The sequence below is a fragment of the Artibeus jamaicensis genome, unplaced genomic scaffold (genome assembly GCF_021234435.1).
Source record: "Artibeus jamaicensis isolate MK-2021 breed Jamaican fruit bat unplaced genomic scaffold, CSHL_Jam_final contig_64, whole genome shotgun sequence".
In the NCBI taxonomy this organism is placed as follows: domain Eukaryota; kingdom Metazoa; phylum Chordata; class Mammalia; order Chiroptera; family Phyllostomidae; genus Artibeus; species Artibeus jamaicensis.
The window spans coordinates 462,877-477,469 of NW_026521911.1; the positions used below are offsets into that span (position 1 = coordinate 462,877).

Here is a 14,593-nt window from a genome sequence, read left to right on the forward strand (position 1 = left end):
AGATTAAAGATAAGGAGAGAATCTTAAAAGCAGCAAGATAAAAGGAGATAATCACTTCCAAAGGAATTCCCAGAAGACTGTCAGCTGATTTCTCAAAAGAAATCCTTTAAGCAAGAAGGGGCTGGAAAAAAGTATTCCAAATCACGAAAGGCAAGGATCTACATCTAAGATTGCTCTATCCAGCAAAGCTATCATCTAGAATGAAAGGGCAGATAAAGTGCTTCTCAGATAAGGTCAAGTTCAAGGAGTTCATCACCACCAAGCCCTTATTATATGAGATGCTCAAGGCACTTATGTAAGAAAAAAAATAAAAAATATGAACAGTAAAATGACAAAAGACTCACAGTTATTAACAACCAAACCTAGAAAAACCTAACAAACAAACTAAGCAAACAACTAAAACACAAACAGAATCATAGAAATGGAGATCACATTAAGGGTTATCAGCAGGGGAGTGGGAAGGGGAGAGAGGGGTAAAAAGTACAGAGAAGAAGTAGCATAAATGATAGGTAGAAAATAGACAGGGGGAGGTTAAGAATAGTACATAAAATGCAAAAGCCAAAAAAGTTATATGAACAACCCACAGACATGAACTAAAGCGGGGGAATGCAGGTGGGAGGGATGAGCACAGCAAAGGGGAATAAAAGGGGGGAAGTGGGACAAGTGTAATAGCATAATCAATAAAATATATTTTTTAAAAAGAAAAAAGTGTATTAGAAAAGCATTATACATACATCTTTATTGGCCAAAACAATATCCAGTGTTGACTTGGCCACCATGGGAGAGTGTTTGCCATTTTGTGGATTTATATAGTTAAAGAGGTCTTCCATCACATCTTAAAAAAAAAAAAATGAAAAAGGTCAAAACCACTTTACAGCTAATTCATTCTTTGGGTAACAGTTTAAAACAGTGCTTCTAAAACCATTTTCTTCATCCCAACTTACCTCAGTACTTAGCATAGAATGTGCTCCATAAACATATACATGCTGAATAGATAATGCCTCACTTAAGAAAACAAGCTTCCAGAATTACAGTGAATGTGGGTTCTTCAAAAAAGATCCTCAGGTGATTGATAACCCAACCCCATTGAGAATTATTGGTTGAAAATACAAAAAGCAGAAAGGATAATCTCTTGTCAATATTTTTATCCTGACTTCCAGCCAAGATGAAGGCATATGTCTACCTCACACAATCAAAAGAAGGACAACAACAGTTTAAAAACAAAAAACAACCAGAACTGACTGAAAATCAAACTGTATGGAAGTCCACCAACCAAGAAGTTAAAGAAGACACATTCATCCAGACCAGTAGGAGGGGCAAAGTCGGGCAGCTGGGGCGGAGAGGGCTCGCAACAAAGTGGCGGCTGGAGTGCAAGGTGATGGCTGGTGAACCCAATGAGGGGGCTGATTGTGGACTAGACAGTCCCACAGTCCTGCACAGATAAACCAGATAAACCAGGAGAATCAACTGGGGAGTGCAACACACCTCCCAACCTGGGGTCCCAGTGTGGGGAAATAAAGCCTCAAATCACCAATTGAAAACACCTGTGAAAGTTGAGGCAGCAGGAGAAACTCCCAGCTTCACAGGAGAATTCATTGGAGAGACCCACGGGGTTCTAGAATGTATACAACTCACCCACCCAGGAATCAGTACCAGAAGGGCCCAATTTGCTTGTGGGAAGCGGCAGAGGGGACTGAAAAACTGCAGAGAACAGAGCAAGAACCATTGTTCCCTCTTGAACACCCCCCCCACACATATAGCATCACAAGGAAGAAATGTGAGTTGCCCTGCCCTGGTGAACACCTAAGGCTCCACCCCTCACTACAAAACAGGCCCATCAAGACAAAAAAGGGGAAGTTCTTTATTATCTGTTTAGATAACTTTTCCACTTGTTGCTCTTCCTCTTCCCCTTCTGGTACCCCTATCATTCAGATGTTGGAACATTTAAAGATGTCCTGGAGGTTCCTAAGCCTCTCCTCATTTTTTTGAATCCTTGTTTCTTCATTCTGTTCTGGTTGGATGTATCTTTCTTCTGGTCCATACCATTGATTTGAGCCCGTTTCCTTCCCATCACTATTGGTTTCCTGTACATTTTGTTTTATTCCACCTAGTGTAGCCTTCATTTTTTCATGTAATTTGTGACCAAATTCAACCGGCCCAAGCAAAAGAACAGATCAAAGCTCCAGAAAAAATACCACTAAGCCATAAAGAGATAGCCAACCTATCAGATGCACAGTTCAAAACACTGGTAATGAGGATGCTAACAAAACCGGTTGAATTTGGTCACAAATTACATGAAAAAATGAAGGCTACACTAGGTGGAATAAAACAAAATGTACAGGAAACCAATAGTGATGGGAAGGAAACGGGCTCAAATCAATGGAGTGGACCAGAAGGAAGATACATCCAACCAGAACAGAATGAAGAAACAAGGATTCAAAAAAATGAGGAGAGGCTTAGGAACCTCCAGGACATCTTTAAATGTTCCAACATCTGAATGATAGGGGTACCAGAAGGGGAAGAGGAAGAGCAACAAGTGGAAAAGTTATCTAAACAGATAATAAAGAACTTCCCCATTCTGGCAAAGGAAATAGACTTCCAGGAATTCAGGAAGCTCAGAGAGTTCCAAAGAAGGTGGACCCAAGGAGGAACACACCAAGGCACATCATAATTACATTACTCAAGATTAAAGATAAGAAGAGAATCTTAAAGGCAGCAAGACAAAAGGAGAGTTATCTACAAAGGAGTTCCCATAAGACTATCAGCTGAGTTCTCAAAACAGACCTTCCAGGAAAGAAGAGACTAGAAAGAAGTACTCAAAGCAGCAAGAGAAAAACACTGCTCATCAGTGATTTTTCTGATTTTTTTTTTTTGGTGATTCAAAGTCATGAAAGGCAAGGACCTACATCCAAGTTTGTTCTATCTAGCAAAGCTTTCTTTTAGAATGGAAGGGCAGATAAAGCACTTCTCAGATAAGGTCAAGTTAAATGAGTTCATTATCAACAAGCTATTATATGAAATGTTCAAGGGATTTATCTAAGAAAAAAAGATTAAAAATATGAACAGTAAAATGACAGCAAACTCACAATTATTAACAACCACACCTAAAACAATAACAAAAGCAAACTAAGCAAACAACTAGAACAGGAACAGAACCACAGAATGGAGATCACATAGAGGTTTAGCAACAGGGGAATGGGAGGAGCAGAGAGGGGGAAAAGGTACAGAGAATAAGTAGCATAGATGGTAGGTAGAAAATAGAAAGGGGGAGGGTAAGAACAGTATAGAAAATGCAGAACCCAAAGAACCTATACGTATGACCCATGGACATGAATTAAAGAGGGGGAATGTGGGTGGGAGGGGGTGTGCAGGGTGGAGGGAAATGAAGGGGAGAAAATGGGACAACTGTAATAGTATAATCAATAAAATATATTTTAAAAAAAGAAATAGAAAAACAAACAAAAGATTATTTTTATTCTAACAAATAAAATTTCAATTTGAAATTCAGAATCTATCTTTCTAAGCACTTCACATCTATAAATGCACGTTTAGTTTATTAAGATCTCTCATTTGTTCTTTATGACATCATAGCAGTAATTGACTCTGCAATTATGTGTAATACTTACAAACATACATAAAATGCTGGCATTTTAATTGGAATAAACTCATATCTATAGATCAATTTTGGGAGAACTGTTACCTTTACAGTAAATCTACTAAATAGGGAAATATAATGTTTGAGGCCCCACATAATAGACCTGGAATCAAAAGCTAAAGATTTCTGTCATAGTCTTTTTATATATCAAATTATTTAACCTTCCCTTGCTCACATTCCCAAAGCTATAAAATGGCAGCAATGGAATGAAGTATTTGCTAATGGTGACAAGGGTTAACTGTAATATTTTGCTTCACACAGAAATTGTCAATATATATTACTCATTTTTCCAATCATATCACCACCAACTACCTAAAAGATGGGCTTAAAAGAAAAAAGCATACATGTGAGAGAACAAAAAAGTCCACTGACCTTTCCATTCAGCAAGTCAGCAGCATGAAGAATTAGGAAGTTCTAGTCCCCACTCTGCCACTAACTTGCACATTTTGCTTTTTAAAAACAAGACGTAACTTTTCTTTTGACATTCAAGATTTCATTCTAGTACCCTTATAAATTTTCTAAGAATTTTAAATTTTTTCTAACTTTTGCTCTAGACTCACCACTGAACACTTTCTTTGTTTCTTTGTGCAAGTTAGAGACAGCAATCCTTGCTGCCAGAATGGCATAATCAGGGTGCTTAGTAGTCAAGGTTGCAGCTGTTTCAGCAGCCAAAGTATCCAGTTCCACAGTAGTGACCCCACTGTATAAGCCTTGGATTACTTTCATGGTGATCTGAGCCTACAAAAATAAAATCAAGAATTACCTGAGCTTTCCCAAAAACCAACAGCTTCCTTAAGATGGCACAGAGGAAAACAAAATTTATATCAAAATAAAACAATCAACTTCCTTTTCTTTTCTAAATAATTATCTTTTAGAATGGTCGACAATAGGAAACCTCATAACAAGAATTCATAAACCAACAGAACTGCCAGAAAATGCATACTACACACACGATGAAGAGGTATAAATAATAAATTTTATTTCCCCATCTTTTATTCAACTTCTCCCCATGTGACAGGGGTTCCAGCTACATACTTACCCATTTCCTCCCAAATCTACCTAAGTACAGAAAAGCAAATTAATTAAACTTTAATCATTCCAATTAGAGACGAAGGTATAAATTAGGGTTGAGGCTGAGTCACCAAATAATTTTATGACCTCTCTTTCTTTAGAGCTTCAGAAATTACAGTATCTCGACTCTCATAATCTCTGACATTTCACAATCACCTTGGGAGACAAATATTACTACCACCATTTTACATGAGGAACCTGAGGCTCAGGTTACTCAATCTTGCCCAAGGTTACTGTATAAGTCTTCTGGCTTCATGTCCCATTCAACCTCACTTCATTTCACTATTTTCAAGACCATATTATAAAAGGTTCCCCTTTTAAGGATTTTATTTATTGGTTTTTTAGAGAGAGGGGAAGGTAGGGAGAGAGGGAGAGAAGCATCAATGTGAGAGAGAAACATCAATCGGTTGCCTCCCATTCACACCCGGACCGAACCCACAATCCAGGCCATGTGTCCTGACTGGAATCAAACTGGTGACCTTTCACTTTGCAGGACAACACCCAACCAACTAAGCCACTCTGGTCTGGGCAAAAGGTTCCCCCTTTAAAAATACACAATGCACAAGTTATTATCATACATATTTAAGAAGAACAAATACTAAGTTATATATATATATATGGGTTTACTGAATTTTTTTTAAAAGCTTAGCTCAACAAAAAAATGAATGTACCACCCAGCTGACCAAAACATGTCCCCCTCAAAAAAAGTGTGTATAATTACTAGTTTACAATCTATCCTAATTATATTTTACCCAAGACCACGTTGTGCTCCTGATCACTTTCTTCCCAGAACTGGCATACAAATAACACTCAGTAAAAGAGTAGTGAAGTCTCTAAATAGTTTCTGATGCTACACGGCAAATAATCAGAACTTAGGATAAAATAACATCTGTGTGCGGTGCCAGATATAACAGCATACAGACTTTTCCAGTTGAATCTACACTAGAAAGCATGAGTCTGCTACAGCAGCACCCTTGTACTGTGAAACGTAGCACCGCATGAGGCAACAGATTGTCTTAGAGAAATCTTGGTTCTTCTCCTTATACCCCCACTAACTTGTCTAAATTGCTCCCCTCTCTGTCTTTGGATCTTTCTTATCTACAAAATAAGGAAGATGAAGTCAGATGATCTCTCAAGTTCGTTCCAACTGTAACATTCTATTATTCTAATTATTGCCCAGAATTCCTAAATATAAAAGAGAATTTATATAATAAGGATACTTTAAAGTTGTATACAATTATTTTATTTTGACAATTTTGGTAAATTCACTATCACGTGTCTAATTATAAATGTGCCAAGCATTGTGGATATCACAAGAATAAGATACAGACCACCCTCAATTCTAGAAAAGGACAGAGATATGTCATTAATTTCCACATTATGTGGTTAATGTTATGAGGCCAGCACAAGTGCTACAGTACACATAAAATACCTAAATAATGCTGGGGCGATATGGGTGGGTTTGGAAAAAAGGTTCTTAAGTACTCCATTTTAAGATGATTTTGGAAGCCATGTTGAAGATGCATTTGAAGAGGGCAAGATTAGAGAAAGACCAGGAGAATATTTTAGAGATCACTAGAGGCAGCAGTCTAGATAAGGGGTGGAGGAGTTACAGAAGATAAGGACAGAGGCAGAGTGACTTGCTTATGAAGTTTGTTCTCTTTAATTTAAATGTTGTCTGTGAAATCTATTTTGTATTGCTTAAATATATTCTTTCTACATAGATAACAAAAAAGCAAATTTCAAACCAGTTTCTACCAAATGACCATGATTCTAGAACAAGCCGTACTACAAGCTTTTTCTCTTATGAATAAAACAATTTACTCAAGGAAGTCTCTAACATAAAATGTCAATGACAAGTTTCCCTTTTTCCTCACTTTTTAATTCTCTCAAATGTCAGAATTCACAGGCTAGAGCCCAAAATTTAGGGGAAAAGTTCTATGCAATGAATTCACATTTTATATTCAAGGCCATAAGCAGAATATCAAACCAAAATATCTATCAAGTGAAAGGCCAGAGATAAGAGACAAGTAAAAAGAACACATGAAGCAAGGAACACAAGACAGAAATCATGTTTACTTACAGGATCAACAAAGTCCATGTTGAGTCCATAACAAAGTTTCTGGATTCGAGATGTTATTTTGTCGAACATGACCCGCTCTTGGCGGCCATCTGAACAATCAAACCATACAATTCATGTTAGCACTTATTAAGATAGCAATGTCAAAGAATCAAATGTAATCAACACATGAACTTTTTAAACTGCCCAATACAAAAGGCTATTTCAACATAAAAAATTCAGATCCCCCCAGTAGATTCATCAAGATATTATTTTTGTATCTTCAAAAAAAAGAGATTCTATTCTGAAAGTTTTTGTTTCTTTCACTGATTTTGTTTCCCTCATCTGATTATAAATCAGATGAACTTTTACAATAACTTCCCAAATGATGTTTCTCCCCTTGTCCCATATGGCAACCAGAATTATTCTTTAAAACTTAAATCAAAATCATTACCCTGTCCAAATTGCCAATAGTTGTTGATCATCGCTTTCAGTATCAAAGTAAAAATTTTTACAGTAGTCTATAAAATCCCCTTATCCATGACAGATACATTCCAAGAACCCCAGTGAATGCCTGAAACCACATATATTACTGAACCGTATATGTATTCTGTTTTTTCCTCTACATACATACCTTTCTCCTTAACTTCTTTAACTGTCTGGGAAATGTGGTAGCAGTTTGTTCATCAGCAAATGTAGCCTCTCCAGTAATTTTTATATTTTTCAGCCCAAACCTACTCTTGAATCTGTGTAACCATCCATTAATTGCAGTATAATGTCTTGGTGCCATTTGTTTCACAGGATTCCTCACTGAAATATTCATATAGGCTTGATGATTTCTGATCAGCAACATGCTGACATCAATTGGAACATGTTCTTTGTTGATCTTTTCCATCCACAAATGTCTTCGTATTTCTCCATCATAACAAAGCACTTACCATACAATGTAAACGTAACTTTTGCAATCTCAGGTTCCACAACAAAACATGGACTTTTCTTCTCCAATTTCAGATAGAAGGCTCATTCTTACCATAGATCTTGGCAACCTCAGATGTTTTTCTAAGTCGAGAACTTGCACACTTAAAGGAAGCACTTTGCAGCTTCCCTTTGGCACATCTGACTCACCAACGCCAATTCTCTTGTGCTTTGGAACCATTAAGTAAAATAAAGGTCACATGAACACACTGATACCTCAACAGGCATCTGATAAGAGACAGCTAAGTAGCGCACAGAGCATGGATATGCTGGATAAAGAGATGATTCACATCTCCAATGAGATGGAGCCAGATGGCACAAGATTTCAACAGATACTCAGAACAGCTCACAATTTAAAACTTGTGATTTATTTTTTATTTCTGGAACTTCCCATTTAATATTTTTGGATCATGACTGACTGCAAGCAACTGAAACCACAGAAAGTAAAACCACAAATAAGGGGAGACTACTGTATTTGTTTATTGTGATTCTCTCTACCAATCCATTAGCATATAACTTCCAAAAGAAAAAATTTTTTGCATGTTTTATTTATACCTTATCTTATTTTCCTTTCATATGTTCCCCAGTGCCCAGAGCAAGGACTAAGACCTAGCACAGAGGAGGTACTCAATCTTTTACTGGCTGCTAAATGATTTATGAACCTATCCCCATTCCAACACCTTCATGATAAAGTTGGCTTAGATACTCTGCTAGGGTAATTATTGATTTTGAATTTATTACACATGAAGTAATACTTTTTATTTATAATTCAAGACAATCTTCCAGAGGCAGCCTCTTAGTTTTAATATTTTAAGGATATAGAAACTAATACATGTAGACCTTATCTAGTTGGTCTTTTTATGACTTTGAACTTAGATCATATTCCTCTTTGTCCTTTCTAACAAAAAGTCTTATTATTCTGAGTTCAACTTCAAATAGTAGTTCACCCAACCTCTATTTACTCTTACCAGAAATAGTGGATATATCCAACCATTAAATAGCTTCAACCTTAGGCAACCCACGTAACATATTAGTCTGTAAATCTAAAAATAAAAGACCAAAGTGAGACGTAATAAGCATTTATTTGAAATCCAAGAGCAGCTATTCTGGAAAGCACTGGTTTAGGCAGAAACCCAAACAGTCTTCCCATTAGGAGGTAAAGGCAAAAGGTATTTATGACAAAGGGGACATGGACAATTACATAAATAGAAGGAAGGAATTTCTATAGGTAAGCTAACATAATGATGCTAATTTTAAAGAATGTTTTTAACTTTCAGTCCAGTAGTCATAATAGCTGCTTTCTTGTTATCTTTGCTAATAGTTGTTTGGGAGACAATGCTGATTTAGGTCCAGTCCAAAGATTATTCTGCCCAGTTTTCACACTCCAAAAGTTTGAAGAATAAGACAAGCAAGGCACTTCCCCTGGAATGGCAGTTCCAGCTCCATTTTAAATTGGCTCCATATGTATTATTTTCACATTTCCCCCTTTTGATCAAGATCCTTCCTTGAGAGCATCATCAAAAACAGACAGCAATGTCAAAAACTGGGAAAACAATATCAAAAATAGAAAGCAACATTGGTCAGTTAAAAGTAATGTTGGTCCCTCATCGTCTGGAAGATTCATTCTCAGTATGTCATGTCCCACGTAGGAAGGAAAGAGATTTTCTTTTTTCTTAGGAGCTTTAGGCTGCATTTGAACAACAACGGCATCAAAACAAAGGAAGACTTTACTGTCATGTTTAAGGACAAACATCTTCTGCAGTTCTTGAGGTTTCTCCTATGAAGTCTCATAGGCCTTGGTGATCATCTCAAAATGCTGAGTGACCATTATTAGAGTGCCTGCTGTCTTTATAACATCAAGCTGTGCAAAACAAAGTTTTATAACAGTAAAAATCCCTGTAATAGCAAACAAAATGCTAAGTGCAATTTATAGAATAGATCTGAAACAGGAGGCAATATTTGAGGTGAGTCAGATGAAAATATTAAAGAATCATGAGGTGTCGATGGGCTCTGTATTTAATTATTTGGTTTGTGCCTAGACTATATGTAGTTCTATCTTTATTTCACCAGAGGTGTTTTATTCTAAGTGCAACAAAACATGTTAGTAACAGCAAAACCCCACCTTGTTTAGCTAGAATATGGTCAAGAGCAATTCTATTGTCTAAAATAACTGTACAATGAAATTTAAAGATTTTTTCCTGTTTTGGTAGTAGCCCCAGCAATTCCCTCCCAGATTGTTGAAAAGTCTGATGATGTATTTATTTATTGTAATGCCTGCCCAATGAAAAAGTATTTTTTCTAAATCTAGTACCTTTACTGAGGTAGACATCGCCAGGTATTGAACATCTTTAACTACGTGTGTAACCAACTGCACATTTTGACCTGTGACATAGGCTTAAAGATGATACCCAATGTTGAGTTATCTTCCTAGACAGAAATTAAAGCAAAAGGAAGTAGATATTATAGTTAGCACTTGGTCTCTCATATTATTTGTGAGACAAGAAGAAAGTGAAGGAAAGGAACTACAGGAAAAATGGGAAAATTTGTGAGGTAGGAAAGAGCTGAAGTAAAGGAACTTAAGAAAAAAAGGGAAAATGAAGATGTAGATTATATAGGCCTGGTCCAGTATCTTGGATTAGTAGTTCACTACAGATGTCTGCTTCATTTCCTAGTAATTTTAAATTTCAAATCCTGTTGGTTGAGCAGTACAGTTAGGTACAAGAGCTTTCTTTAAAAGGAAAACATGAATCTAAGATCTTTGAAAGCACAAACATGTCTACCTACTCACCACTGTAACTTCAGTGCCCAGCACAGTATCCACACAGATTTGTAAAATAATACAGTGGGCTATAAAGGAGATGAGGGAGGTAGGGAGGGAAAGGACAGGGAAAGGGAAGGGAAGGGAGAAAGAGAAAGAATCTGGAATAGAAGACAAATTATCAGGGTGCAAACGGCTGCTTTAGATTTAGTTTAGAAGGTGTTATTTTACAAATTTTTGTTTCATCTTTATGTATATACATATATACACATGCATGTGTACTAGGTCATTATGTAAAATGTTATTTTTGCCACAAGTTACAATCCAACGTTTTTAAAACACTATACTACTAAATTCCAAAACACACTTTACAACTCAATCAACTTCACTGCATTTATTCCATTGGTTCTCAACTTTCATTTTTTAACCTGACCTCCTTAGGCAATATGATACTCTCCCACAAGAAAAACAGCTCAAGATAGCAGATGAGAAAAATGTATCTATTATTCCATTCATATGAGTTATTCCTACATCCCTAACGACCCTAAGATCTCTGAAGATGGAAATGCCTCTCCCTCTTATGTTTCCCTCATAGTGCTTGGCAAGACATTAGCATATTCAATAAGTGCTTAAAGGTTGATTACCAGTTGCTCTCCTGAATAATTACATTAAAATTAACAAAAACTACTACTACACTGACATACCAAAAATAAAAAGGGGGAACAAACCCTAAGCACAAATCTAAGTATAATTTTGTATTTTAATAAGCAGTGCTCAACGCTACACTGAAAGATTCTACCAAACCATCTGAATCACATTATGTTCTCTGGAGAAATAATGTAAGTTCTGCCTTTTAGAACTTGTATAGGTAATACTTTTTAGTAGTTGAAAGTGGATCCAAAAGGTCAAAAATTCAATACAAAGGTGTTACCCATTCCAGTAACCTACATCCACGTTTTCAATTCATGTTACAGATTTATTCTAAGAGCATCCTCATCCTTCCATAATTTTTTTCTACAGGTCTAAAAAACTTGACGTACATCTCTGAATCACAGGGTTTAACCAATAAAAGTGCACTATGTCTTTTGGTCTTTGGTCTCATCAGCTAAAATGAGAGACTAGGGAAATTCAGAAAATGTTCTCAAGATACTAAAGACAGGATGAAGGGCCAACCACTGTCCATCTCTTCATCTCCTGCCTATAGTTAAATCACCAGCTACAACCAAATCAACTACCTACCTACCCACAGCATTCATTATATCCTATATTTAAAAATAATTATTCTTATTCATTCTTTGAGCATTTATTCATGGCAGGTCCAGTGCTAAGTATGGGCATAAAGTCCTATCTTTGAAACTGAGCCTACCAGATTAAATAAATATCCAGTCAGCCCACTAGAATTTATTGAGTGCCTACAATTGTGAAATAACTTTATTGCTTTAACACAGACAAGTCGAATCAACTCAAAACTTGTTCCTACCAGTCTCACATAGTTCTGTGTTAACAAAGTACGTTTGGCTCTTGTCTTCCCCTAACCTGGTTAAGCCCTTTCCCTGTCTCTCCTAATGTCACACAGCCAAGCAAAAGGCTGGCACAAACGAGGTACTCCACCAGCCTAACGGGAAGTAACCGTTGAGGAAGAATACAAGTGCCCGGCTGTCCCGGACCCCATCTAGTCAGACGCCTTCCTCCCCGCCTCCCCTCGCCCCCAGTCTCATTCAGTATCGCTTCCCATCACGGGGAAAAGCAGCTAGTCACCGTCCCAAATTCCTCTGGGACTGACTAATCTTGGGACAAATGGCAAACTCCAGGGAGATGTCAGTGTGTGATATCCGGTTTTTTGACCCGCAACCCTACCTCACCCCACACGAAAGATCAATTCTGCCATCAGTCAGTCTCCGAACCTCTCTCTGCACTTCAGTTTTTTAATGTTAAATGGACCTAAGAACTCCTACCTCGGGGGCTCGTGGTGAGGGAAAAAAATACTGTCTGGAAAGCGCTGAGTGCACACAGGAACTACTCGGAAAGGTGAAGGGGTTCCTCTTTGGAAAGCCGCAGGATGGCAAAGCTAAGGGGGCGCAGACTGAAGATCGGAGCGGGCGGTGGGGGGAGGGAGACCGAGGAAAGCCCGTAGGCCACGCAAGCCTGACAAGGCGGGAAGCCCCGGCGGACCTGGCGGGAAGCGGCGGAGGCGGGCGGGTGCTGCCGACTGCTCCGGCGGCTGCAGCTGCGTCCCCTTACCCGCTCTCCACTACCCCACCGTCCCCTTCCTGGCCTCTCACCTCGCTTGATCACATGCATCGCAGCTAGTGGCTGAGGCGGCACGGACTCGAAACGGGTTTGCAGCGCTGAGGCGCCGGCAGGATTTAGAAGGTTGGTGGAGTGCGAACAGGCGAGCTCTAGGGGTTGCTCAGGTGCAGGGAGCTGAGTTGGACCACAGAGCACTTCCCTCCGCAGAGCAAAGGCGCGACAATCCGAATCTCCTTCCCGCTCCCGCCACCCGGGACGCAAACGCGAGGCGACGTAGCGCGATTGACGTTACTCGACGCTGCCACCCCCGGGCCAGTGGGCAGTACTAACAGAGCTGAAAGTCAGCATCGCCCATTAACCTCCAAGATGAACGTAGGCGGGGCTCCGGAAACCACGCCTCTCCCACCGCGACGCTGACCCTGTTAGCGGCAGAGGAAGTGGGCGCGCCGGGCGGGAAGTCTGCACTGCGGCCGCCATGTTAAGTATGGGGGGGGGGGGGGGGCCCAGCTGACCGCACCTCTCACACAGTGCTTTAGGTGGACTCGCCTAGAGGGAACGCTGAACTCTCAACGCCGTGTAGGGTGCCCACAAAGCCAAGTCTGGGACAGGACCGCGTACGCAGAGCCAGCCATCCCTGGCCACTCCCCCATAGTGCCCTTTTGGCAGCGCGTCCTTGCTGGGGTTAAAACGGTTCGAGTATTTTTTGAATAACTATTAAAAGGCAACTCTCCAAAATACTTCTTCTTGTCTTGACTACTGTTCCATTATAACACGAGACTGCTGTCCGATGCCCACAATGGGCTTGAGGCCTGAGATCTATAGCCGGAGGCTGCCCGGGGCCCCAGGGCTCTTAAGACAGAAGAAAACCTAATACTTAAGTCTGATTGGGAGAAAAGCCTTCCTAGACCAAGGGCGTTTGGATGTTATCCTGACGGAGGTGCCCTGGAAGGGTTTTGAGAAGGGCCGCATCAAGACCCATTTGCTTTTAGATTTCTTCAGTGGGTAGTGGCAGAGACAGGGTCAGCAAGAACGCATTGTGGAGGTAGAATAGACATGGCTTGGTGACTGAATGTGGAGAGTAAGAGTAGATGAGATAATATACAAAGCTGATATAGAAGCTTGTGATTTGGGCTACATGAACTGAATTTTATGAAACTTCATGTGGCATCCCCTCCCTAAAAGCTTTTATGATTTCTTTTTCTTTCTAGGAAAAATGTGGTTTTTTTAAATTTATAATCTTACAGTAAAGGGAGAAGCCTTAACTTGCAAGATAATTCTTTAGCAGTATGTATTCTCCAGGTGCCAACCTAATTTTTTCATGTGAAAATACTATTATATTTTATCTTTCAATTAGTTTACATTCAATACTTTTTGTATTAGTTTCAAGTGTATAGCATTGTGGTTAGACAAGCATATACTTTTCAAAGTGTTTACCCCTATATTTCCAGTACCCACCTGGCAGCGTAGTCATTATCATATTATTGACTAGATTTCCTATACTGTACTTTACATTCCTATGACTATTTTGTAAATAGTAATTTGTACTGCTTAATCCCTTCACCTTTTCAACCCAGTCCCCCCACCCCTTTCCTTCTGCAACTATCTGTTCTCTGCATCGAGTCTTTTTCTTTGTTCGTTTATATTGTTCTCTAAATTCCACATATAAGTCATATGGTATTTGTTTTTCTATGACCGACTTATTTCACTTAGCATAACACCCTGTATGTCCATCTGTGCTGTTGCAAATTGTAAGATTTCTTTTTTATGACTGAATAATATTCCATTGTGTATCTGTACAGCTATTTTTTTTTATCCATTTGTGTAT

General features: G+C 38.9%; 1 protein-coding gene across 1 annotated transcript in view; it reads right to left on the minus strand.

The window, feature by feature from the left end:
* RRM1 (ribonucleotide reductase catalytic subunit M1) overlaps positions 1-13,093 on the minus strand; it is a 49,745-nt gene extending 36,652 nt beyond the window's left edge. The window contains exons 1-4 of the mRNA XM_037135674.2: positions 12,801-13,093; positions 6,810-6,898; positions 4,216-4,393; positions 735-835 (exon numbers count right to left, since the gene is read on the minus strand). Coding sequence (XP_036991569.2) covers positions 735-835; positions 4,216-4,393; positions 6,810-6,898; positions 12,801-12,819 — 387 coding nt within the window. The 5' untranslated portion in view covers positions 12,820-13,093. The remainder of the gene's footprint in view (positions 1-734; positions 836-4,215; positions 4,394-6,809; positions 6,899-12,800) is intronic.
* Between the last annotated feature and the right edge of the window lie 1,500 nt (positions 13,094-14,593).